The sequence below is a fragment of the Grus americana genome, chromosome 11 (genome assembly GCF_028858705.1).
Source record: "Grus americana isolate bGruAme1 chromosome 11, bGruAme1.mat, whole genome shotgun sequence".
Classification (NCBI taxonomy): Eukaryota; Metazoa; Chordata; class Aves; order Gruiformes; family Gruidae; genus Grus; species Grus americana.
The window spans coordinates 9,135,934-9,162,873 of record NC_072862.1 but is presented as its reverse complement, the minus strand read 5'-3'; the positions used below and the strand labels follow the sequence as shown (position 1 = coordinate 9,162,873).

At 42.3% G+C, this 26,940-nt stretch overlaps 1 protein-coding gene across 2 annotated transcripts in view; it reads left to right on the top strand.

Annotated features, from left to right (window-relative positions):
* PTPRG (protein tyrosine phosphatase receptor type G) overlaps positions 1–26,940 on the top strand; it is a 408,891-nt gene that overhangs the window by 264,311 nt on the left and 117,640 nt on the right. For both annotated transcript variants that reach the window (XM_054838538.1, XM_054838537.1), the window contains exon 5: positions 3,658–3,753. In XM_054838538.1, coding sequence (XP_054694513.1) covers positions 3,658–3,753 — 96 coding nt within the window. The remainder of the gene's footprint in view (positions 1–3,657; positions 3,754–26,940) is intronic.

The following is a 26,940-nucleotide window of genomic DNA, read 5'->3' as shown; positions in this document are numbered from 1 at the left end:
TAAGCCTTTCCCATCCTTCTTAGTTGTAACGGGGCTAGATGTGAAAGACTTATAAATCTAGTATATTGTGCCATAGAGAACAGAACTCTTATGCCCTGTGGGACCTATGCCACCGGGAAGGCTATTTGGAGCACTGTCAGCAGGGATGTGTGGAACAGAGCATTCCGACTGCAGTCAGTGTCACACGATAGAAACTGCAAAGGGTATTTCAGGCTTTCCCATTGCTAAGGGATCCAGAGCCTTTAAAAATATTTAAAAAATAAAAATAAATGTTTTTGGCAACTGGAAGCTATTGTGAAATCACATGCAACGATGCACAAGAAAATGATGGTTTATGGTGCTGAAGTCAGGCAGTGCCACAATTCAGGTTGGATGCGCAAGCTTGGATGACACTCCATTCTGCATTTCACAAAGAACATATCATAATAAGATCCAGATTTTCTTTAGCTTAAATGCCCCTTTGTTGCATTCCGTACTACTGCTTTGTATGTACGGGGCAGAGACAGTAGAAGTCATTTATATGCAAAATGCACCTTGTATTGTATGTACTAATTATATAATAAGGAGTAATAATGGAAATTTTCTGGCATGTTTAGGTGAAATTAATTTTATGGTTAACTGTCTTATTCCTGATTTGTACATAAAGAGCATTATGCCATCCATAGAAAATATTTAATTAAATATCTACTGATAAACACGGTCAAGATTATGTATATTATGTATGAAAGAACAGAAATAAACTAGATACATTTACATTTTGTTGTAAATTGGAGGAAAACAGATGAGACTGTACTGTGGAAGAGAACAATATGTGATCACATAATTAGAAAATTGTTGTAATACTAATGCTCAGGGGTGTCCAGGTGTGGTTTTGTGAACAGCCTGAACCACGCTGCTTTGAGGGTGTAACTTTACCATTTTCTTAACATTGTTTTTGCAGCATATGCATGTGTAAATTATATAATAGCAATTCCTGGGAGATTCTACTCCTAAAATGTTCCTTCTAGCTGCATGAACGCATAAGGAAGCTACTGTATGACAGATGACGATAATTTTTCATACAAGACAGTTCCCCTTGACTTGATGGATGCAGAGAGAGGAACCACGCTCTCTGGAAAAACACCGGGGAGCAGTGGGAAAACGTTTCAATGTGTATGGTAATCAAGGCAGAGTGTGGTTCTTGATTAGTCTGTGAAATTGCACTGCTGAGACGAGGGATCTGAATTAAGCACTTTTTTACCAAAGCCCTTTGCACTGCTATCCAAAAGTGTATTGTAAAAATTAATTTCCTTAAAATGCTGTGAGCAAAATTGATCCAAAATGATTTTGGCATATGCTGAACTCACTCAGTGATACTTTTCTTCATAAACTCCTATGAGGACTATATAGTAAAGTGTTTTACGTAAGGTATACCTAATGTTAGACTGTATTTTAAAGGGGAGTAAAATGTAATTTGTGAGTATTTTGTGAGCTTTTGTCTGTGCTGGCTAAATTGAAGTTTAAAGCAATTCTACCTGAAACAAACTGTTTCTAATTTCTACGTCAAGGCATGGCTGTACCTCGGTCTGTGTTTGTTCAAAGCACGAGTTATCAGAACCTGGAGGCACCACCAGCTTTGTGGGATATTGCCAGCATTTCTGTGTGTGCTGGGAATACGCTGGGAATAGGAAGGCCGGAACAGGGGAAGAAAATTGCTTTCAAATTTTATGAAGCTAGAGTGAGTGCCAGACAATTTTTTCATTTTTTGTGAGCCATTTGGAGTGTGGTCTTATTTTATCCTCCTGCTGAAAAAAGTACCTCTACCTCTGAAAAGACTGATCTTCATCTTGGCCTTTTCTCTATATGGTGATGTTTTATTAGATATATAGGTACTTTGCCAGTATTATACATTACAGCCAATATATACAGTCAGAAGCCTGGGAATCAGTAAATATGAGTAGGGACATATCTGAGAAAGATAAAAGGGTATCATCTCATCTGGCAATATACAAAATTTCAGAATATGGGAAAAATACTTGCATTTGTGAATGTGGTAGGATTTGACATGCAGCACAATCCTGGAAAAACCCAAACAGTCCCAAATAAGTTCTTGGTGCCAGCAGAGCATTTGCCTGCAGACAGACTTGCAGGAGGGAGCGATGGTCAGACCGGCAGCGTGTCAGGAGGCATGGGCAGTCTCTGACCTTACGTCTTCATTTAACTATGTGCTGTGTGGCTATTTCTTATCGCCTAGTAATGCTGTGAAAAGCCTGAACAGGTCAGGTAAGAGGTCAGGCAGCAGAGAAGCAGCAGTGAATGCACAGGTTCAGGCAAGAGGCCAGTGGCAGAGAAGCCTGATGAGTCCATTCCTGTTTCATAGCCTGGACCGGATTGTTTTGCTGGAGTCAATGTGCATGAGCGAGCATATGCGTTGGCCAACTGTCCTGCAGTAGTGTTGCCCCCAGCGCTGGTTTGGATGGTGAAATCCATCCGGGAGGATCCCTAAATGGCCCCAAGAGCAACTGCTGTAAAGTCCAGTTCTTGTGTTTGGCTGTTACCATCAGGCACATGTTTTTAATTTGCATTGCGTAGAGCACGCATACAACAACTGTTACTGATACAGAATTTATTCTATGAAAATGTACACACCTGCATAGTGTAATGTTGAGAAGGGAGTGTTGTATGTTTTGGATGTAAACCAGATCCTTTGGAGCCAATGATGGCTGATACAGATGGACTAACACTAGGGTCGTCTTTGGGAATGGAGAGGTTGAGCAGCTGCTGGAGAAGCAGCAGCGCGTTAGGGTGGCTGGCAGAAGCGGGAGCTCAGCTAATGCGGTAAATGGAACAAGAGCCATGTAGGAAACTAAGAGCAGTAGTGCCCACAGGCCTCTCTGAGTTGCCTTTATTCATGGCGTGTGTGTAGTGAAGTGGAATTGTTCAATTGCAGAGTGTATGAAGGAATCTATTATCGGTGGTCCTATATTTGTGTAACTCAGACATTTGCTATTTTGGGGCAGTCATTGTTCTCGCCAGCTTTCACTTTGGGTTTGCCTAATTATTAATATTTATTATTCATCCTAAAATGACATCAAAATGTCTGGTTTTGTCTCATACGTTTTGCCGAGTGCTAATGCTTTGGAAATAAAAGTCATGAAATTTAACTGAAGTCAGGGAGAAGTCTGACCCTAACTGATAGTCCCGAATATCAGAGGCTCATAAAAATGCATTGCTACAGAGACAGACTTTTATCTTACAAATTGCTTTAGGAGTAAAGGAATAACTCTAAACATTGAAATCCTTTTCAAAAATTCTCTATGGTTTTTGAGATAAATATGTTTAGCACATCGAACAGAGCAGGAGATGAGCCTGCAATGAGCAAAGAAATGAAGAGATCCTGGCAGAAAGCACAAAGTTTGCCATCTAAACAGACTGACCATACTGTTTATCCTTGGGTTTGGTATTAAAATGCTTTGCATTGACTCTGTTCCCTGGTAACTGTCCCAGTAGGGCAGTAATGCAATTAATCAAGATGCTAGTTAAAAAATATTGTTCAGCAGAATTTCTTTAACTCAGGTTCATGATACTGGGTTTACATATGACGTGTATGCATTACCTCATTTGAAAGCTGTATGAATCAACGCTAATGTGATTTTGATTTTTTTTTAATTTTTACAGATGCAGATTTACTTCTACAATCCTGATGACTTTGACAGTTTTGGAACAGCAGTTCTAGAAAACAGGGTAGTAGGAGCCATGGCCGTGTTTTTTCAAGTAAGTTTAAACAAGGGCTATATCCATAAACCAAAGCATTCACCAAGTACTATTTAATTCATTGAATTGTTTCAAGCTTAATGGATGCATCTGTTTTCTTGTTCCCACCTGTCTAAGTGAAAAATATTTCATATTGTCTATGTGTGATTTAAAATGTAAATAAGTATATTTAAAAACATAATGAAAAATTTTGCATGAATTGTTCTGATTTTATAGCTACTTTACAGATGCAGATTGGAGAACACATTTATCATGGAACTTCCTTCACTGCTGAAGCACATTGCTGCGGTCCCTGGAATACTAACAAACCAACATGAACTGGTTCTGTTTAGAGAAAACTTAAAATTCAAACATAGCTTGAGAGAAAATTAATCAATAAGTTTCATCAATCTGATCTGTAGCAGCTTCTTCTAAATTGTCATAGTAACAAGTTCTTGAACAGACCAGGTTTCCGAATGAGTGAATTTATGCATCCCCTTTTTTAAAATGCATCCTCAAGAGCGTGACTGCTCGGTTAGCTCATTTGTTGGTTCGACATGCTCGAGAACTGCGGCGTGGGGTAGAGACTGCTGCTTGCGATGGCTGGCAGGTCCAGCCACGTGGCAGTGCTCTCCAGCAATGTGGGCTTTTTGTCGTGTTGCATCAGAAATGGAGTTTTTTTTTCCTTTCTGACTGGAGGGTGAATTGAACGGAGGGAGTTGGAGCAACTCCATACCACCAGGCTGTCACAGGCAGAGAAGTGGCTAATGAAGATTTGAAATATTTCTCAAGGTCTTGCTTTTTCAAAAGAGAGGGAAGAGCAAGGGAAAAATTTGGTCCTCTGTGAGGTTTCACACTAGTTTTTACTGTGTAAGAAAATGATCTTACTGTTGTTATCTTTGTGAAGTCAGATAAAAAAGAATATGCAAGTATCCATATGTAAATACCTCCCTTTTTCTTATGATGTTAGAGTGACAAGCTGACTCTCCAGCTCAAATTAAGTAAGGTTGTCTTTTTCCATGTCACTGATTTTGATCAAATGCTTTGATAAGGAGAAAAGGACAGATCCTTGTATTGCATAAATTGCTGTAGCTCTGCTGACATCAGGCTAGTGGAAGTAGGCATGTTAAATTCATCACTGTTGAATTCTAAGCACTTCTGTGGCATTTCATGTTAGGGTGAAGTTGGTGGAGCTGTGATAATTTACAGTGGCATAGCAGGGACGATTCCTCAGACTTCGTAATCTTGATGTGCTGGGGGAAGCATTGGGCAAATTGAATTTGGCCTTGCAAGACTCAAGTTTAGAGACTGAACAACCAAAGGCACCGTTACTTGGTTTATACCACAGCGAAGAGCTGCGCAGCGTGTGTGCGTGCTGTGTCAGGAGGAGCATGTGTTACGCCATGGTGTGCAGTGCGTGTTGTGGCATCATCTGTCTGGAGTTTAATTGCTGAATTACCCTGATGTAATACACCATTTCCTAGTCTGTATGTGACATTTATTCCATAAACCATGTTTTTAGAGGATCTTAAAATTGTAGTGGGACTGTGTTTTGTATTCCCCACCTGCAAAGCCAGGTGCTGCGCTTACTGCAAGTCCCACTTTGCACGATTCTGAGGGAGCCATTAAACTCACTAAAAATAACCGAAAATAGTCTGTAATGCTGTTTAAAAAGCCAGCTTTGATTGTAAGAGACCTTGGGCTCTTTAAGACCACAATCGAGTGTTGCAGTCCCCTCAGGGAAGCAGAAATCTATACTTTTCATCATTTCTAGCCCTGCAGGCCACAGGACATTAGGCTGTAAAGTCTGGATGATGGTGCAGCTGGGCTCCTCTGCTCCAGGAGCCATGAAATCTGAAGCCATTACTGACAAACAGTCTCTGATCTCTTCCAGAGAGTGGGGGTAAGGTAATTCTTTGGCAAAGTGACCCAGGGAAAACCTGTTTTGTGGCAGCAAGGAAATGGTTTTCTTTTTTCAGTATTTCTTTTCCTTGCCTTTGGGTTGAAATGATAAATCTGTGGCGTGCCATTAAACTTCTGAGTGTATCAGGTCTTCCTTCTGGGTAGCTCTGCTCCAAGACGGAAGGCTGCCGAGGAAGATTTGTTGAGCCCAGAATCCCCATTTTGGAAGGACACGTGCTGAATTCTGGCCCCTGCAAGTAAACTCTAAGGACGTCAGTGCGGCATCTACTGTTTTGGCCATCATGAGGGTCTTCCAGACTTTGTCCAGTAGAGCTTCAGGTTTTGTACATAGGGTTATTAATTGATGGTGATAATCCTTTGCAGATCCATACTGTGTTTGACCACGGTGCTGTTTTAGTTGCCTCAGCTGCGTATCGTGTGCTGGAGCTGGTGAACCACGACTTGGAAAAACCTGTACAGTTTTGTTCGGAAATACTTGGTGTTCTTTTAGCCTTGCTCCCCAGGGCACCATGCCCATAAGCTTACCGTGGCTAGTATTTCATGCAACTAATTTAAAAGCTGTCTTTTAAAACTGATTCTTAGTAACTTTTGAATGAAATGTCCCTAAGATGTCCATGGCCACATTTAGATTGGCAGCTTTGACTATTCAAGTACTGATTTTATAGTTTGCTATTTTCCAGAGCTGTAGTCCCATCTCTAACTCATTTATCTAGGACACGGCTTTAAAAAATAGTAGCGGTAGAGGTCATGCTGTTTTTTACAAATACATTAGGAAACGGAATTGTGCATGCTTTTCTATGTAAATATTTTAACAGAGAAATTATTGGATAGGTTTGCCATTAAGTCAAGACTTGGATTTTCGCTAATGCATTAATGCTACGTTGGAATGAATGTGTATTGCACTGACTGAGTTTATAGTCTGGCAGGTGTTTTTTGTTTGACTGATGTTCACAAATGTTCCTTTGAAAATCAGGTTCTCCAGTGAGCGAGCATTATACTGAACTATATAATTATTGGTGAAACATTAAATAATTAAGAACCCTCTTTCCTCCTTTTTAAATAATTTAACTTGGACTATATAAGAATTTTCCTTATTGAATTCACTATTTCAGGGGCAATTTCCAGGTAAAGTACATTGGTTCTGAACTTGGATAATTGAAGCACTTGGAACTTTGTTGTAGTTACTAATTAAATCTATGCTTTTATTGTAAACTCTGTTGATAAAGTCTATGTCTGTTTACATACTGCAGGTCAGTTGACAAATAAAAACATGTTACTGGTTCAAATCAGGAAACAATTCTTGCATATACAAACTGCTATAATTGCTCATCTCTGTATTTTATTGTGGAGAGATACTCAGAGGGTCTCTCATAAAATAGCACTGTGGGGACTCTATAGCAGGTATTTTCAATTTGCTAATGAGATGAGCTGGCCTGAAATCTCTAACTGGACTCTTAAAGCTGCTTTTTGCGTTGGAGTACAAGCTGTAAAGTGAACAGTTACGTTGAAAGAAAGGGTCCCATAATAAATACTTGGTCCCTTTTCTGACCATAGCATCACTTCAAGCATCATTCTGGGGACTATTGTACATTCAGGGGAGTGCAGCAAATAAGAAAGCAACAGATGATTTGGCTCTGCTGAAAATACGTGTAGACTTTTGTTCTGTAGCTGTGTATTTGGGGCAGAATGAGGTGCCTCACTGTGCAAAAACCAAACAGCAAACAAACAAAACCTTGCACCACACCGTGGTGTTTCCTTCAAGATCCTTTCTCATCCTCACTGAGGCCACAGGGAGTGTAATAGAGGCGCAAAGTGACTTAGGAACCTCTGATATTTTTAGTTCCAATTATTTTAAAAGCTATTCAGCGGGAACAAGCTGAAGAGGGGAGAAGGGAACTCCAGCCTGCTGGTGTCAGGTATGTAATGGTTATTAAAGCCCATTGAGGTGGGGAAATCAGTGGGAAAAATGGCTTTTTTCTTAAAGTGAGGATGTCTGTGGAAAAAAGTCAGTACGTTTCAAGAGGGAGAGGGGATCAGAGTATTAAGCAGCAATGTGAGTCAAAAAGCTTTTTTTTGTTGTTGTTAAAGAGAACCCACTTGTTATTTTAGCAAAAATCCAAATCTGGAGACAAATGAGGCAATGCTAATGATTCCTCTTTGCCTCCCGAACAAGTTTTTCAGGAGAAAACAATACGACCATTCCTGTCAGTGCTGGGGTTACTTGGTGTTTCTCAGGGTGAAACTAGTGCTAGTGGAAGATGTTTAACTTCACACGCCCATTGCCTCCCGCCAGCAGGAGCCCCTCGGTCTGCAGTAAAGGCTGCTGGATGTGCAGGAACGGGGACGCTGCAGCACCGGGACCCGTCTGCAGGGCTCACTGTTTTGTGGACCTCTTCAAAGTTGCCTGTAGACCCACCGATGCGCTGAAACCTGTAGCAGGTCCCCATCCAGCAAGGTGCTTCAGTCTCGATTTAAATGATCCTGACTTGAATAGTTGGTGCACGTGCTTGATTTCAGCCTTCCTAAGGTTCAACTTGTACTTAATGATATTCTGGCTCCGGGCCTTGGTTAATTGTCAGGCTGAGCCGGTTTTGAAGCAAGCCAGGAATGGAAGGGAAGGCCCAGATCTCTCACTGGCTCCTGAGTCATCCGTTCGTATATGTACATGCAATACATATTTACAAGTCGCATTTAAAATGAGTAGTTACTTGGATTAAATGCATTCAGACATATTGCACGGCTCTGTTTCAACCATCTAACAATATAATTCATTGCACACTTCACTACTTGCTTTATTAAAGCCAAACTTAAATGTGTTCAAAACAAACATATTGCTTTTGCATTTGAAATATTCATCTTTTGGGCCTGCGGTAGATTCATTACAGCAGAGAATACTTCATTCTTTGATTACTGCTGTGAAAAGACACAATACTGATTCCCTAAGCACTCATCAAATGTTCGATAGCTCAGAAATTCAGGAGGAGGTGATGGAGTTCTTGTTCCTACAGGGAGGGCATATAAATCTATTTTATTATTTGCAAAGAAAACCATCAGTGATTAGTTACTGTATCTCAGGTACTCAAACAAATCATCTCTAAAGAAGTTAAAGTAAAAATGAATTTTAAAATAACTTTTAGCAATGCTTTCATCATTAAAATTATCTTCATAATGATGAGTGATGTTGATACCTTGATCACTCAAGAGCTTTAGCAGTGCAGGGCTAGATTTTTAAAGGTAATTAGGTACTTGGCAGAGAATATGTAACTAATGGTATTTTCAAAAGTATGTGAGATAAAAATCGAGGGTTAAACAGCTCTTTTTCTGGGATGCCATTCTTAATTCTCTTTTCCAATGCTAATATTTTTTTTTAAGGTTGTTGAAAAAAATACTGTGTAGCACTTAACTTTTAGATCTGTGTGGGTTACTTGTGTGTAAATGTCTTTATATTTACCATTAACTCATGTATGCAGAGATTTATCCTTCAGTAAAACAAATAGTAATTGTGGCCTTGCTTTTTGTAAGATTTTTTTGGTAGTAGTTCTTGGTGTGCTTCCTGAAGGCGATCAATAGCTCACTTTTCACAGGGACCTAAATGAGCTAAACACAGAACAAATCGGTGGAACACCGTCAAAGCCAGTGAGTATTTGGCACATATACGCTTTTTTAATGTATATTTTTCAAATAACAGAATTCGGCTTTTAACTTCCCTAGAAGCATCCTCCCCCCTTCTTCCCTGTCATTAACTGTTTCATGTGTTTTCTGTCAGCCAAATAAATTTGGTGACTAAGTACTTTAAATGCAGTAGCTATTGAGAAAACCTATATCTGGTAGGAGACCAAGTTCCCATGTCCCCATCTTGATTCCTGGCAATTTCCTAATTCCACCTCCCCGTTACTACAATGCTTTTTGAAAGTCTGTGCTAAACTAGCTTGATTGTAAAAATGAGAACGGAGTGGGAGGTGTGCACGTTTCCTAAAACATTATATCCACCTACATGAAGCATAATCACAGCTTCACCGTTTAGGCAATATCTTAAAGGTGATTTGTAGTAGTGCAAATAACATGTAGCATCATTAACATGCAGGGCATCGTCCAGAGTCATTGAGAAGCTTTCCATTTATTTTAATAGACTTCAGATACATGTAAAGACCTTAAAATTAAATTACAGTATTAATTCTTTTAGTGGTTACATTAGAACCCATGGTGTTTTATTAATAGCAGTTTATGAATAATAAAACTGTTATTATTGATTAGCAGTATTATTTAGTAATTAGTACAGGTATTTTTTTATTATCTTCATAACATGGAAATGTGCGCAGGCTAAAGCTACTTATTCAATGCCTTTGGAAAGTATAATTTATATTTGTCAAAGTGTATGTGCATTTACTGGCAACTCTCCGTGCAAAAGAAGACAAGCAAAACAATTTGAAATCTGTTCGTACTCACTGAAGTCCAGTTTCCCAGCATTTTGAAATTGTGGCAGCTATTTAAAACTATCGGTTGTTACTAATAAAAGCACTACCAAGGGCCTTTAAATAGTTGAAGAATAATGGAGGGGCGCAGAGTAGCTACTCCAACACATAAAGGATGAGCAAATCAGAGTAGGTAGATATGGTAACCACAGTACTGAGCGTACCTTTTTCTGAGAAACAACTTGTACGATACTGTAATGATGTATAGTAATATGAAGCATCTCTGGAGCAGAAAAGGATTTCCCTGATTTTCTAGTAAATAAGTGGAGATAAAATTATCAAAAACCAAAAGTCATCTTGAGTCATGGAGAATTTAAATATAAAATTATGAGAGCTTCTTAAAGTTAGATTTGGGTTCAGTATGGGAATGGCACTGAACAGCCTCCAGAGGTGATCAAAAGCCAAAAGATGTAAGTTTGGGTGCCTAACAATAAGTATTTGTGCTGATCAAAAAACTTGCACTGAAACCCTTTCGACTGGAAGTTGAGTTTGGGTAGAAGACAAAAATTCATGGAAAGTGTCTGTTTCTAAATAATATATTCTACCTTTCCATTAAAGAAAACAAAAAGAATTTTTTAAACTTAAGGCCAAAATTCAGATTTATTTCAACTTCTGTTGAAAGTTTCTTTGGGAAATATGAATATTTTTGAATATTTTATGTAAAAGAAGAAAGAAAGGAGAGAACAGATGGGGAATAGCTCTGTGAGTAAAAATACATATATATCTAGTTTCAGTTTTGGTGATTATTGAGTTTCAAGTGTTTAACGATGAGGCTTTAACTTTATTCTGATCCATACCTCTGTCCAGATTTGTCATGTTTCAGATGTTATTTAATAGTAAAATTGTGTTTTACAGCAGAGAATTATTTGTTTTTTTAAATAAAGGTTTCCGTAATAAGGTTCTTCATCCTTTATTTTGGTACATAAATGGGTAGGCTGACTCTTGAGAGCACTAAGCAAACAATTCCTGATGAAGTCTCAAGTTTAATAGAGAAGCTTCCAAACGTTTTTAGCTGTGCAGTGAGATGCTGTTGTGAGGTGGGCAGAGCTGCATGTCTTTTTTGAAGATCATTGCTGGAAGCAGAGCAGAGGAGCAGGGAAGGAAGCGGCAGACTGCTGGGCTGAGCCCTGGGACTTCACCGAGGAAAAGCCACGAGCACTTTGGGGAGTGCGGGGGTCGGGGCTGGGAGCCCAGTGCTGCTAGGCTCAGGGAACAAGGACTTTGTTAGCAAGCTGAATTGCAGCTGAAGAAAGGCTGGCCCTTTTACCTGTGGCATATTTTTTTTCCTTTCCATCTGTTTTTTGGATATTTTTTTTCCCAGCATTGAGTAATCGTCAGCACTCCGGATTTTCAGTCCGTTGACAACAGCACCGATACACATCTCTGCTGCTGGGGTCACTGTGCGCAGCCTGGGCTCCTGGTAATCCCTCGTTTCAAATCCCACGAGCAAAGTTTCTTTGATTTGCAGAGTACCGTGGGTTCAGGCTTTCTCGTTCACGTGGCCGTACATTTGTCATGGCTTATCCGGAGAAGGAGCCCACGTGGCTAAATCTAGGACTGCTAAGAGCAGAGGTGTTCACACAGCAGCCTGAACATCCTGAGCAAGTGTGCTTGGAGGAATGAGGTACAAATGCGTGAGCGAAAGGGGGGCTGGATTTGGAGGCAGACAGACTGACAGGGCGGCTGAAACAGATCGTTCTTGGAAGCAAACACATCGTTCCGCTTCTGCTTGCCTGTGTTCTGCCAAGAGGCATTTGCAGTCTCTAGATCATGATGGCTGCAACCTGCTGTGTTGAAACTTCTATCCACAGGCTGACTGTGCAGTGTAAAAAGATAATCTACCTTATGTGCACTTATCTTCTTCAGTGCCCAAGCAATCATCTTCCTTTCCCTTCTTTTCTTCAGCTCTATGAACTTGTTCATGGTATTTTCCAATAAGGCAGAAGAGCAGGAAGCCAGATTTTGTGTCAGATGACCTCCAAAATGCAATACTTTCAATTAAAGCCTTTTTGTTAGGTTGAGTTTTAAAGGATATGGGCTGTACAGAAAGTGGTGTCGTGCAGTTCTTTTTACAGTGCAGAGCGAAATACCAGAATTCACAGAGAGTCTTTGACTTATGTTTTGTTTTTAATCTCAGATATATCTAGAGAAATGCAACTTCCAAAGGGTCTGAAAAAACTCTAATTGAAGGTAAAAATGAGATGCCACCTTTTCTTTTTTTTCCAAATGTGCTGTAAATGCTTTCTTCACTGCAGAGTCTGAGATCATAACTCAGGACTTGTGCTGTCACTTCTCTGGTTTGGATGCAGGTAGCAAGGAGGGTGGCTAACAACGGTGGTGGGTTATCGAGTGACCTTTGCTTTTGATGATAAATCACAATCCTTTGCTCCGATTTATTTAATGAAAACATCACATTTATTAATGCTAGGAAGGAACTTTCTTGCTGTTAAGAGGACTTGGACTCCAAAGTTGTGCAACGCTACAAATTTGAAAAATACTCTCTGCATATTTTATGGGGTCTGTCCTCAATATCTTGAGCTATCCGTCGTAACCATTAATGAGAGCTGGTTGTGTGCATTGCATGGGGAATAGATCTCTGCGCTCTTCTAGTTTAATGTTCATTTGAATGTCAGGATCACTATCTTTTAGTTTACAGCATTGTAAATGTTTTTGACTTGCAGCTTTTTTGCTTTCCCAATGCTTCTTAATTGATTAATGTATTACGATTAATCCCAAGTGGGATGCCATTATTAACTTGCTTCATTAAATTACATACCAATTTGTTAGCCTTAATTTTCATAATTGTCCCCTTATATTTTAGTGTTTTTATTTGAATAACTTGCCCCCAAGAACTTGATCAGCATGCATTTGTGTATTCTTTTGCCTCCATTTCCTTCCTCTCACCCTTGATGTTCAAAAGTGGAGTCAGTTTAGGAATATTTATAGTGTCTAATGTCAGTCTCTTAAACACAGTAATTTACTTCTCTGTGATTTAAAAATATCCTGTCTGAGAAAAAAAATAAATAATCACTTTTGTAGCCATGCTGTAAAATCTTTAAATTGATAGAAAAATATCTTGTGGAGTTTTCATTACCAGAGTCCTGAAAATGACACTTAGATGTCTAATATGTAAAAATTACAGTCGTCAGTCTATAATCTCACCCCCTCTGTGGTTCAGGAAGATTGATACTCAGGAAGTCTGCTGATTATAACCATTAGACTAAAAAACAAATTAGTTCTCTAACTACAGTAATGCTTTTTGCATTTTACTCTGGTGTGCTTTGTTGATGCATCACTCTGTCCCTGTATCAAACATCTCAAAGCAGATGTAGAGCGGGGTGCCGTGAGAGCTGGCTCAAAGCGGAGGGACCCGTCCCTTGCCTGCTGTCTGCTTTGGGGGGGACGACAGCCCCTTGCAGAGGCTCTCTTTGTGTCTTGGAGCACTGAGAAGCCGTTGAACATGGCTTGTTTTCTTTGCGGTGTAAGTACCTTTGCTCTGCTCTGCAATAGCAACGATTGCTTCATCCCCATCCTTCTTACATGTTCCAAATCTGGTGCATTTTGACTTGACCTTTTTTGTTTAAGAAAAAGAGAAGAGTGAGAGAAACTGGAAATAAAGCATCTATTTTTTTCTGTCTAAGTCTTCAGAGAGTTTTGCTGGAAGTGGTCTTAGGTACAGAATCAAAGGAGACGTAAAGCTGTATGTTCATCTCCTTTCCCTTCTCCTCTCTCCCAAACACAGCAGCTGCCTCTGATGAGTCCCTGTTTTCTGCCTGTCGTTAAAACATCCAGCCTGGATTCCAGGAAGACCTTTTTTTTTTTTTTTTTTTTTTTTTATGCCTGTCTGCCTAGCTCTTTTTTAAATTTAATTTGATTTCTTTTTCTGCAAATACCATTCTCTGTAGCCATCCAGGACTCCTACCCCGTTTGTCTCTCAGAAGACTAATCAAGTATTTTACATGTGGTTTACATTCATGGAACGTAGGTGGAGAAATCTAATTTCAATCAGGAAACTCCAGCTCTTCAGGCCCCATGTTGCCCAGTTCTGCAGGATGTTGCAGAGGATTTGTGTACCCCTTAGAAAAATTACACTTGTTTTCATCCTCTGTTTCTTCCATGAAACTGTAGAGTCTTCATATGTCTCTGGTTACCAGTTAGTGTGATGGCACATTTTAAGTGAAGGTGAGCACAGGATCTATTCATAAATGATTGCCAAGTTTCACTTTGTACCATAAAAGGGAGATTGGTTGTAAAGTCTGAATATATAAAATAGATGGGTAAAATTGGGGCTTCCTTTGCCTTTAGATCTTCTGGCTCAGATGCAAAAGTTATTCTTATTAAATTTAAGCTGTTCTGCCTGAAGAATTATTACTGTAGTTCTCAGATATAACAGTGCCAAGTTTCTCCTAGTATTGGCAATAATAAACAATGCAAACTTCAGACAGAATTTCCTGGGTAGCATACCAAATGTTCTAGAAAACCTTCTCGGACAGCAGCTAATACATTTTTAATACAAATAAAACATAATTCTGTAGTTTCCTTTCAGTTTGATCCCTAAGGTAGAAAAACTATACCGACTATTGAGGTGGGTTGAGCCTGACTGGGGCCAGGTGCCCACCAGAGCTGCTCTCTCACTCCCCTCATTCACTAAACAGGGGAGAAAAGGCATAACGAAATGCTTACAGGTCGAGATAAGGACAGGGAGAGATCACTCACTAATTATCGGCACGAGCAAAACAGACCAAACTTAGAGAGGGAATTCATCTAATTTATTACTAGGCAAAACAGAGTAGAGGAATGAGAAAATAAAATCAACTCTTAAAACACTTCCCCCCACCCCTCCCATCTTCCCGGGCTCAACTTCACTCCCGGCTTCAACCTTCCCCCCCTCAGCGGCACAGGGGGACGGGGAGTGGGGGTTACGGTCAGTTCATCTCATGGTGTTTCTGCCGCTTCTTCATCCTCAGGGGGAGGACTCCTCTCATCGTTCCCCTGCTCCAGCATGGAGTCCCTCTCACGGGGTGCAGACCTTCAGGAGCAAACTGCTCCAGCGTGGGGTCCCCCACGGGGTCACAAGTCCTGCCAGCAAACCTGCCCTGGCGTGGGCTCCCCTCTTCACGGGTCCACCGGTCCGGCCAGGAACTTGCTCCAGCGTGGGCTTCCCACGGGCCGCAGCCTCCTTCAGGTGCCTCCACCTGCTCCGGCGTGGGGTCCTCCACGGGCTGCAGGTGGAATCGCTACACCCCCTCATCCTTCCTCCATGGGCTGCAGGGGGACAGCCTGCTTCACCATGGCCTTCACCACGGGCTGCAGGGGGATCTCTGCTCCGGCGCCTGGAGCTCCTCCTCCCCCTCCATCTGCACTGACCTTGGTGTCTGCAGAGTTTCTTACATCTTCTCACTCCTCTCTCCGGCTGCAAAAGCTCTCTAAGTGTTTTTCTTCTTCTTAAATATGTTATCACAGAGGCGCTGATTGGCTTGGCCTTGGCCAGCGGCGGGCCCGTCTTAGAGCCGGCTGGCATTGGCTCTATCAGACACAGGGGGAGCTTCTAGCAGCTTCTCACAGAAGCCACCCCTGTAGCCCCCCCCGCCACCAAAACCCTGCCACGCAAACCCAACACATTCCACCCCTCGCCTCTGTGAATCACATATTTAAGAATTATTAAAACATACATTCAACAGAAAAACTACACACACACTAATCACATCAACAAGGAAAAAGAAAAAAAATTCCCCCCACCAGAATCAAAGCAACACTATCACAACACTAAACAAGAGTAGACAATACACACAGAATCCACCTCTCGTCCCTTCACCGCTATTTCACTCTCAATCTACGTTCAGTCAATGTTTTGCTCATTACCTCTTCCAATTACTGTCCTTATCTCGATTTTCTCCTGCCCCACGTTGGGCGCCAAAAAAGACTGTGGTGGGTTGAGCCTGACTGGGGCCAGGTGCCCACCAGAGCTGCTCTCTCACTCCCCTCATTCACTAAACAGGGGAGAAAAGGCATAACGAAATGCTTACAGGTCGAGATAAGGACAGGGAGAGATCACTCACTAATTATCGGCACGAGCAAAACAGACCAAACTTAGAGAGGGAATTCATCTAATTTATTACTAGGCAAAACAGAGTAGAGGAATGAGAAAATAAAATCAACTCTTAAAACACTTCCCCCCCACCCCTCCCATCTTCCCGGGCTCAACTTCACTCCCGGCTTCAACCTTCCCCCCCTCAGCGGCACAGGGGGACGGGGAGTGGGGGTTACGGTCAGTTCATCTCATGGTGTTTCTGCCGCTTCTTCATCCTCAGGGGGAGGACTCCTCTCATCGTTCCCCTGCTCCAGCATGGAGTCCCTCTCACGGGGTGCAGACCTTCAGGAGCAAACTGCTCCAGCGTGGGGTCCCCCACGGGGTCACAAGTCCTGCCAGCAAACCTGCCCTGGCGTGGGCTCCCCTCTTCACGGGTCCACCGGTCCGGCCAGGAACTTGCTCCAGCGTGGGCTTCCCACGGGCCGCAGCCTCCTTCAGGTGCCTCCACCTGCTCCGGCGTGGGGTCCTCCACGGGCTGCAGGTGGAATCGCTACACCCCCTCATCCTTCCTCCATGGGCTGCAGGGGGACAGCCTGCTTCACCATGGCCTTCACCACGGGCTGCAGGGGGATCTCTGCTCCGGCGCCTGGAGCTCCTCCTCCCCCTCCATCTGCACTGACCTTGGTGTCTGCAGAGTTTCTTACATCTTCTCACTCCTCTCTCCGGCTGCAAAAGCTCTCTAAGTGTTTTTCTTCTTCTTAAATATGTTATCACAGAGGCGCTGATTGGCTTGGCCTTGGCCAGCGGCGGGCCCGTCTTAGAGCCGGCTGGCATTGGCTCTATCAGACACAGGGGGAGCTTCTAGCAGCTTCTCACAGAAGCCACCCCTGTAGCCCCCCCCGCCACCAAAACCCTGCCACGCAAACCCAACACAACTATGCATAATTTATGTATTTGTTTGAAGTGTTTACCCAGATACTCCATTCACAAAGTCTCTTTTTGTTAATAGGTTGCTGTGAGATGTAAGAATCACTTAGGGCTCACGTTATACAAATAAATGCAATGTGCCATTTTTGTACGATCGGTGAGGTGGTTACATGGTCATCCTAATTCTGCCTTCATCTGCGCTGCCCACTCCATCCATCCTTAGCCAAATCACAGAACAGGTCTGGCTGAAATGCCAGTATGTTTTTCCCAGATCGTATGTGAGGTGAAGGCATGGAAGCGTGCAAGGGAGGGAAGAGGAGCGGTTGGGAGCAGAGGGTGCTGCCCACCCCTTTTGGGGACAGCAAGGTTGGTGTCAGGCTGGTGTGTCCATGTGGGCACCACCCCAGTTACTACCAATGATATGTGTGCTTTCCTGTGTCATTCCTATAGGTCACACGTGATGCAGAGCGAGCATGCAGGAAAATATCCCTCAGTAATTTAATTATAATCTATCCTAAATTACTGTAAATCCACTGTTACAGGTTACTGCCGGAGGGTCGAGTTGTTGCTGGTTTTTGTCATCTGTAGTTTCTGTGCTGCAGGACAACTGTGGGAGAGATGATTATCGAGGGTTTTCTGAGCCGGTAGTTTTCTTTCCAGGGGTCAAAGAAAGGCAATGAAAGTAAATCAGAGTCTAGTCTGGTCCCTTTCTTTATGTCTTTCTACAGAGGTAGACATTCGTATGTATGGCTGATGGCTTAACTGATAATGCTGATGGCATATCGCCCCCCAAAATAATTCTGCAGCCGAGATGGCGGCTTGCCCAGAGCAATCCTTGTATCTGATGTTTTACCTCCTGTGAATCTAAATCAGAAATCTTTGAGTTCATAGGGTGGGGATGAGGGTGTGTAAACCTGGGAACCCTGTTACTGTATAATTTTAGTAGCTTTCAGACATATCTTCTACATCTGAAATTCACTGAAAAGCATGCTAGTCTGGCTGAGGTGATGAGTCTGAAATGAGCTAAATGGTCCCGGTTTGATTCATATTAAATCCCCCTTCGTTTTAATTTCAGGTGTGCTTGTGTCAGAGTTCCCAGAACAAAACCAGCATAGAAGCTGGGATGTGCTTTTACACACATTAAGCTCTACTGGAGATAGATGAGAGTCAAGAATGCCAATCACCGTCTTAATCTATGCCGAAAATTGAAATGTGTGTTAAATAAAGATTGCTTAAATCTGTTCACAGCACCTTTGAACAGTCGTTTTTCAGAGGCTTGCAAGATGGAGCTGGATTTTTCCTATGAGCTTACGGTGTTTGCAACTGTTTCACAGCTCTGGGAGCACTGAGAAGCCAAAGAAAAGCTGCCTGGCTGATACCATCAGAAAAGTATTTAGCTGCTGATTGTAACCGTACCATTTCCGCGCATCAAAAATGCATTGTAATGTAGTCATTATCAAGAGTAAAGAGACTTTCTGAAAGAAGGTATTGGTTTTGCAACATCTGTACTGTATCAAATGAAGCCTAACTGGAGATTTGGCAAGCTGTTCCTTATGAGAAAGTAAAATGATGTACCACATTAGAAAGTAGCTTGGTTATTAGAAAGCTCAGTCTTGCTGCTGATAAAATGGATTTTTTTCAGCATAAAATTCATCTTTACTTGCTGCAAGAATATTGCTAAACCAGATTAACTTTGGATCTCAGTGTATTTTATAGTCTGTCTCATGTTATTTTAAGGCTGTAAATATATTAGCTGATCTGTAAGCTTCACTTAAGTTACTGCTGTCTGGGTTTTTGAAGAAATAGGATCATGTTATGCAGGAATCAGGATGATTGAATTAAATCACCCCTTTTGATATTTATTTTCCCTCAGGATCGTGCTACCAGATCAATATTTAAAAACAGCTGTATGGGTAAGAGTTGATTAGAAAGCAAAGCTCCATAACCCTAACAGCTAAGCTAGTAATTTTTTGTGTGTATTTTATCTGTGGTTTGTATGGCATTATGCACATGCCTGTGTATTAGAAGCAGTCAACATAAAATTGTTTTCTTACTCCTTCCTCCCCCCTGCCTACCTTGCCACCTGGCAAACCTTATTTATCATATCTAAATCCTATAAAAACATCTAACATAGTTTGAAATGCTCTTGTGTGAAACATGGCTAGACTACATCAGTCACTTTTCAAAGATTTTTTTTTTTCCCCCTGCAGTTTGTATTCCAAACTGCTAAAAACACGTGCTTTTATATCCTGCTGCATTTCGTGGAAGACATGAGCAGACAGATAGTTCCCCATCTTGAATGAACCGGTCTTGTTAAGTACTCTCTCCCAAAGTACATACCAGTCAAATTAAACTTTAGGTTAACATTTTGGAATGCTTTCCTCTTGCCAACTCATTACCAGTGATATGGCTAAGCAAACTGTTGCCTTCTGCTATTCCAGATATCTACAGAGATTTATTATATTTCAGCTAATAGGCTTACCTTCTCTAATAGCACGCGGCCCACCCCACCTTATGGCTAGACTTGTCTCTTCTCAGAACTTGGGCAGAGAATTAAAGGCCAGAAGTAAAGCTGGCTTTTAAACCTGTCTAGGTAGAGCTGTTTGGTGGTCCCCGTGTTGTGGATGGAAACAGCCATAATTTTTGAGTCTGAACTTGCTTGTTCTCTAGACCTGCTCTGCCCTGCCCCTCAGATGGATACTGATAGCTCTCTGCGGACAGATGGTGGTGGGAGAGGGGGGTGATGCTCAGGCAGGTGGCACCACCTCGGTGTGCTGCGGGGCCATATGGGCTCGGGTTTTGGAGAAACTTGGTCTGTGCATGCAGTACAGCTGGCTGCTACCACACCTGTCTAATAGAGTTGCTGAAAGGCTATATAAATTCATGCTGAGCTATGGAGATTATCTCTGTCAGCTGTTCTTGTATCAGAAGCAATTTTTTTTAATGCTGCGTTTATGTCGTAAGTGCCCAGCCTATGCCTACCTTTTAGAAAATACCCTCTTTCTTCCTTCATTACTGATTGTGTTCCATCTGAGGCATATGACTGGTGTTTTACCCCTAAAAATAGAAGATTTTTTAAGTCTTCCTTATCATGTCATGTATTAAAACGTTTGCTGCTCCCCTTAAATCTGTGTAGACAGAGCTGCAAATGCAGTGTGCTGGGGTTACAGGGATGCTGCAGCATCAAGCTTTCAAGCACTGGTGCTTGCTGCCGTTAGCTCTGGAAACCCTCTCATCCCCCCAGCAGCCATCAGCGCAGTGCTCCTCATATGCTTGTTACAGCTGGGCTGGGATTCAAACTGTGCTGGGTCTCAGGCATTTTGGGGAGAATTGCCTGTGCAACCTGGCAGTGAACGTGTCCCTCTGAGGATTGCCCTTACAGAGCGTTGGCTTTTCAGCTCACTCCGTACCAGCTCAAGCATTTGGCAGGGGAAAGCCTAACATAGGTTTTGGTGTCAGTCATAGGTGGTCATATGAGGGGGTTGCCATCAAAGGACCGTGCAGCCTGCCAGGTTTTGAGAAGAGAGATTAGGAAACTTTTCTAGAGGTGGATACCAAAGCTGGGGTCATGGCAAAGCATGTGCCAGGAGCCTGGGTGGTGCAGCTGACTGACCGCAGCGTTGGTGATAGGATCATAACCAGTGTAGGTGATCTGTGGCCACCTAGGAGTTAAAGTGCTGAGGCGTGAACAGAAGAGGTTAAAAAGAAGGAAGTAAATACCTCAAATTAATAGGCAGGTTCTCTGGCAACCAGCTTCAGAGAGTGTGTGAGAGAAGAGGAGATGGAAGACTCTTCCTGAGAGCATTCCTGCGTGCACCCATCTGCAGGAAGCATCTTCACTGCTCTGGGTCAGACTAGACTTGTTCAAAGAGCACCTTTTGTTCTAACCGTGTTTTAAGTTTTGTTTTAAATCAGATTCAGTTGCATTTTATTTCTTCTCTCATATCTTTCCCTGAGATTTTGAGACTCTGCAATTTTGCAGTTACATCCTGTGTAGGAGGAGGGCTTCCTGACCAGAGACAGAGCTTGAAAACTCCCTCCATAGATGGGTCACGCTCCACAGGAGCACCGGAAAGCTGTAAGAAGCCCGCGGAGCGGAGGCATGAAGGCTAGAGCATCCTGAGGAGTTCTGTGGCTTTAAGACTATCACCTACTCGCAGTGATTGAATAGCATTCACTTTGCCACTGCTGAAATGTAGAACATCTTGAAACAAGCGTACATGTCATGTTAGTTTTTGTATTTCTTTGTATTTCAAGAGGAAGAGACTGCTGCCACAAACTGAAGTTTTCCTGGGCTTTTAATGCACTTGTATTCTAAGTGCTTTTTTTCTGCACAATAATGTCCCCATTTCCTCTAAACACTAGCCATGATACCCGTTGAAATGTTTTTGTAAGGAACTACTTGAGTTATTGGGTCATTCTAACCACGTGAAAAATAAACAGCTTGACATATGATCCTCACCGTTGTGTGTAGTGTTACACCAGGTGAAATAGGGAGGTTTGTACTTTGTACTTTTGTTGCTGCAGGAACTTGAGTAGCTTAGAAGCAGCTGAGAAGAAAATTGCAGGCCACATCCTGCCACTCTTAACTCAGTGGCTTGAAGGAAATTGAGATGAGGATTACCTCATTTTACCTGCTTCTCGGAGTTCCACTGCTGTGACTGCCCGGCTGCTGGTACCCACCCTGGCTGAAGGACCTGGCTCTTGGTGCACCTGCACTTTGTGCCCACTAGCTATGGAGTCCTTGGCACCCTGGCTGCTGGCGTCCAAGTTTCCTGTGGATGAGCCCACTCAGTAGCTGAGGCTACTTCTTTCCCTGTCTCCATGAAGGACATCCAGGTGGGAGTGGAAGGGCACAGGGACTTCCTTGGTGATGCAGGAGGCAGGGAGTGGAGAGGAGGAGATGGTGGAGTTGTGCAAGGGGGTATGTGGAACAGTTTGGGAAGAGAGGATGCTGTAGCGTTGGAGGAGACAGAAACAGCTCACTGGGTGGGAAGAGAGAGCGAGGAGGATGTGGCAAGTGGGCGATGGAAGAGGGAGGAAACTCAGAAATGAGAGTGGAGGCAGAAGTGAGGAAACTCTGAGGATTAGTGGGTGCTTTCTGCCTTAGGTACCACGAGCACTGAACTGTGCAAGTTCATAGCATTTTGCAAAACTGCACACATCTGCAAGAGCTTAAATGAAACCGAAAATTTACAAAAGATAAGTAAAAATGGAAGAACTTGCTTGAAAGAGAATTACAAATACAAAAACGTATCATAGTTGACAGGCTTGTCCTCTTGTGCCAGAAGGCTGTTGATGAATGCCACTGGTCTAACATTGGGTTCTCATACTGCAAAGATGCCTGGAAGCCCAAGAGCCCTTCCAGCCCGCGGCTGCTGCATTAGACATGGGGAATTTGCTGTAGCAAAAACTCCTGCAGCAGTTTCACTAGGTCAGTTCATACCAACCTCCTTAAAAATGAGGTAAAAGGAACGGCAAGCCAAACTACTTTGGAGTTTGATGTTTCAAAGCAGGAGATAAAAATTCTGCCCTTCAACAGTTTGTTTTCACTGGATTTCTAATTTAATTGTGAACTGAGGTGTGGTTGTCATTGGGGAAGTGGCTGTGTAACTTAATTGACATTTCTGCATCCTTTGTGTTTGTGACTCATAGATGCCGGCTTGAGTCATCTCGTACTGGCGGGCTGGAGGGAGCTGCTGCTGTTGTGGGGAAGTGAGCCGAGGGCAATGCTGGGAGAGAAAAAAAGGAAAACTTTTCATGTGGAATGAATGAAAGATGTTGGGAAGCTGAGATGACTCCTTTTCTTCATTTTAAAGGGGTGATTGTCGTGACCTCTCTCACCAAAATCATTTGTGTTGGCTGGAAGAGAGGAAAAAGGTTGGAAAACTCTGCTGCATCCTAGGCAAGCTTAGCTGGAGCAATTAAATTTAAGACCCCTGCAAAATGCTGGGGTTCCTGAAGCCCATCTGAGCTGTTCCCTTTCACCCTTCGCGTTTTGCCCAGCACATTTTATTTTCTTGTTTAGCCACAGATTTCACTGTTGGATTGTGGGGGGTTTTTTAATAAAAAAAAGCTGAAGAAATTTTTTTCTCAGTTGCACGCGTTTGTACCAAATTCGTCAGGAGCAGAAGAAAATGAAAGCTAACTTCCATTCTTGGTTTCACAGTTTTGAGTTTAGCCTCTCCAAATGTGTGAAGCTGTATATCAAAGAGTGGGTGCTGTGGGATGATCTGGCTGTAGTGCTCATTATATTTTTTTCATTATACCATTTCATTTTCCTCCCTACTTAGGTCAAAATGGTTATTTTTACCTAAAAACTCCCGTAAATTGGACAGATTGTGGAAACTCTAAGAGAGACCCAACTCCTTTTTTTATTTTTTATTTATATATTTTTTTAAAAAACTCAGATGGTGAGAACAGTTTATAACTGATGGCAGTTTTTATAAAATAGCCTCCATCCTGATAAAATGTTACCCCCTGGTGTGTCATTTTTCCAGCTGAACTGCTGGTAGGATTGAGAGATCTTGCACAGTGCTGCTTAAATAAGTAGACTACATGCTCTATGAAGAAATCATATTATTTTCTCAAAGGAGAACAAGTAGGCTCAGTGCACCAAAATTGCTTTAAATAAACTTGCAGCTACTCTAGCCTTTTTCTGCGCAGCTGCAGATGGTACAGTCTATCAATCAAGCTTTCCTGGCTTTGAGAATCTGCCACCGAAGCTGCCTCTCCTCTGTGTTGCAATTACATTTTTGTCTTTTACAGAGCTTTGTATCTTAGATATTCTGTTGCCGCTAATCAGATGGTGCTTTTGGGCTGCAGGTACCTTTTGTTTTTCCTCAGATATATGCGTATTAAGATCCGACACTGATATTTCAGCCAGCCTTTGGTGTAAAAGTGATTGTTTATGCTTCTTGTATTTTCAAGGATCCCTACTGGACATAATGAAAGTGGAAGTTGCTGATCTATAGCCTAGCTTGTCCCACCCTTGTCCCAGGATGTCTGTAACTAACGGGTCCAGAGGGGGTGAGCTGAGGCTGAGAGGAGCTGCGGTTGCGAGCAGCTGCATTACACTCTACCAAAGACAAGGGGCAGCCAGAATGCCCGACCCCAAAGTCAGTTCAATAGCTTTTAAAACCATTTTGGACATCAAAAAGAAAAAAAAAAAGGAAAAAGTGCAGGTTTTGGCACTGCTAGTTAATATCTCACTGTAGATACCCTCCAAAGCTGTGCTGAAATATGAAGTTAATACATCGCTAGCAAGCTTTCAGTCAGAATGATCTATTATTCAAAGTGGAATTAGCTAGAAGGATCAATGCACACCCATTACTCTATTTAAAATAATCATTGGAAGATTCATTAACTTTTTTTTCCCCTTTTCAAACAACATAGTGAATGAGACATCTAGGAACATCCCCTCCGCCAGCGCATGCACCTCTCTGACTTCAGTGTATTTTCACTCACAGGAAGATTATTAACACCTGAAGGCCAAAACCCAGATTTAACTCAACAGAATTTGCCTTCAAATCACTGAACCTGAAACCAGGTGCCGTAGGCAAAGGCGATCTCAGCTCTAATGCACATTTTTTTAAAAATCAAAGGTCATGGCAGTATCTGTGTGAAATAGTGTGTGTGCCAGCATAAGGTTCAGTGTCACATCTTGCCTGGGTACCTGTTATTCTCTCTGATTTTACACATGAGCAGCAACTCGAAGTATTAAGGGGACTGTTTCCATTTCTTGTTTTCCCTTACAAATATATTCTGCAGGATACTTACTTTGGGCAGTCCATTCATTACACGGCAAATGCTTCCCATCTCCCAGCTCACCTCTGTCAGGCTGCAGGCTCTTGGCCAGATTTGTCCTTTTGCATCAGCTCATACGGAAGATGTGCAATTATAGCATATATGGGGGAGATGGAAGAAAATATCATCTGTGGAGGAGCAGGAATATATCATTCTTGGATCATTTAGTGCTTGTGAAGGTGAAAAACTTAGAGCACCAAATCTAGCTTATCGTTGTGTTGGGAGCTCTGTAGGCATTTTCTTGCCTTCACAGATAGCTCAGTGTGCTGTAGTGTCGACCAGTATCCCTTCTCACCCATCAGTTCTCCCGAAAAGGTCTAAATAAATACTTCCTACAGTATTTCAGAGCAAAGCATAGGTAAACTTTTCGTATCTGTTCATCTGCGTTTCAGATCTGGCTGAAATCTTTCACTTCGTTTTATTCAGAAATGTTTAAGAAATGAGATATTTATTCACAACCAGCTTTTGCAATATGGACTTCAAAAGGGAGAGGAGGGAGAGGTGAGACAAGAAGCTTTGTGCAGAGCAAGAGTGCACAAAGCCAGAATGTATATCCTTTCTCAGTGCTGCAGACCAATGCAGGGTTAAAGCGTCATTGTTCAGAAGGGTTAGGAGTGGGACCTACCCAAGCTGTAAGCTAGCTCTAAACTAATTTGGCCCCAAAGACATGAATTTGAAGAGTTTCACAAGCAATATGCCGAGTACTTTCCCTTTGCTGAGAAAAGTACGTTTCTTTCGACTGTGATTATCTTGGATTCTTTGAAATGCTGTTGCTGTGATGTTAAAATACATATTGTGTGGCATAATGTTCGCGTTAATGGGATTCTTCTTATTTCTGTTCTAAAACAGTGAAAATCAGGTTCTTTCCCGAGCAGGTTGAGGACTGGCGTCTGTCCAACGCTACTGAGCTGATAAGAGAATAAATTGTTTAACCATGTTGATTGTCCTGAAACCCTGCAGGACAATTTAATCTCTGCAACCTAGTTAATTTATAATAGTTTTCTTTTTCTTCTTAGTTGTTTGTACAGAGTGTTTGGAGACTGGAGTATTTGGCTGGTGAGCTGTAGATCTTAAACCACAAGCTGAATGGGAGCTGAAGGCGCGTGGTTGGGGGAATATTACCCCTGACTTTCACCGTTGTAATTGAAAGTAGAATTTGACACATTGGCATCTCTCTGTGTCAGCCATTGTCACTGGCTTCGGCTGCCACGGTTAAGTATGTAGTCATTCATCCTTGGCAGACACCGTCCTTTATAGCACAAGAGGATGGTCTCTGGATGTTAATGCCACAGCTCTCTGGGAGCAGCTGGCTATATCGAATTCAAGGCATGCAGATTGTCTTGGCCATTTTACTTAGCAGATGGGTAAGGCTTGATAGATTGAAGATTTAGTTTCCAAGTCAAGGGCCAAATGTTGCAGTGGGAGAGAAAAGTAAATTATATCACTATTCGGAGGGGAAAGGCTCAGGTACTGTATCACAAAATTGTTGCCATTCATTTTCCTCTGACTAGCACAAAATGCATGTCATTTTACCTTTCAATATAGCCGACTGTGGCATTCTCCTTCGTTTTGAGATGCTGTGCAATACTGTCTGTGAGCCCATTTAATGAGCTTGAAAGCAGTTGCTGCAAATTTATGACAGTTTAATAAGTCTAAATGCCAAAATTTTTTTTAAGGTGGAAATGAGAGAGAAATTTGTATTTCCTGTCACTCCCAATAGGTGGGTTTTCTTCGGTTCTTTTTTACCCACGCCCTTTTCTTCAATGTAACAGATCTATTTAACTGTGCATTTAAAAGGAAAGTGTATTCCTTACTCCTGAGCTGTTCAAGCTATTACTATTCACCTACTCTTGACAAGGTGACTGGTACCAGGGATCATTAGCGAGTTTGTGGTGCTTCCCCCAGCCCTTCTAGTCTTGGTTGGTGGGAGGATAACCTGGCTTTCGGAGAGGCTGCCCAGAGCAATGGGAAACGAGGGGAATCTGGCCCTTTGGGCAGGGGTCTCCGAGGTAAGGTCTGGTGTTGCTGTGTGGCCTCTGTGATGCCTGG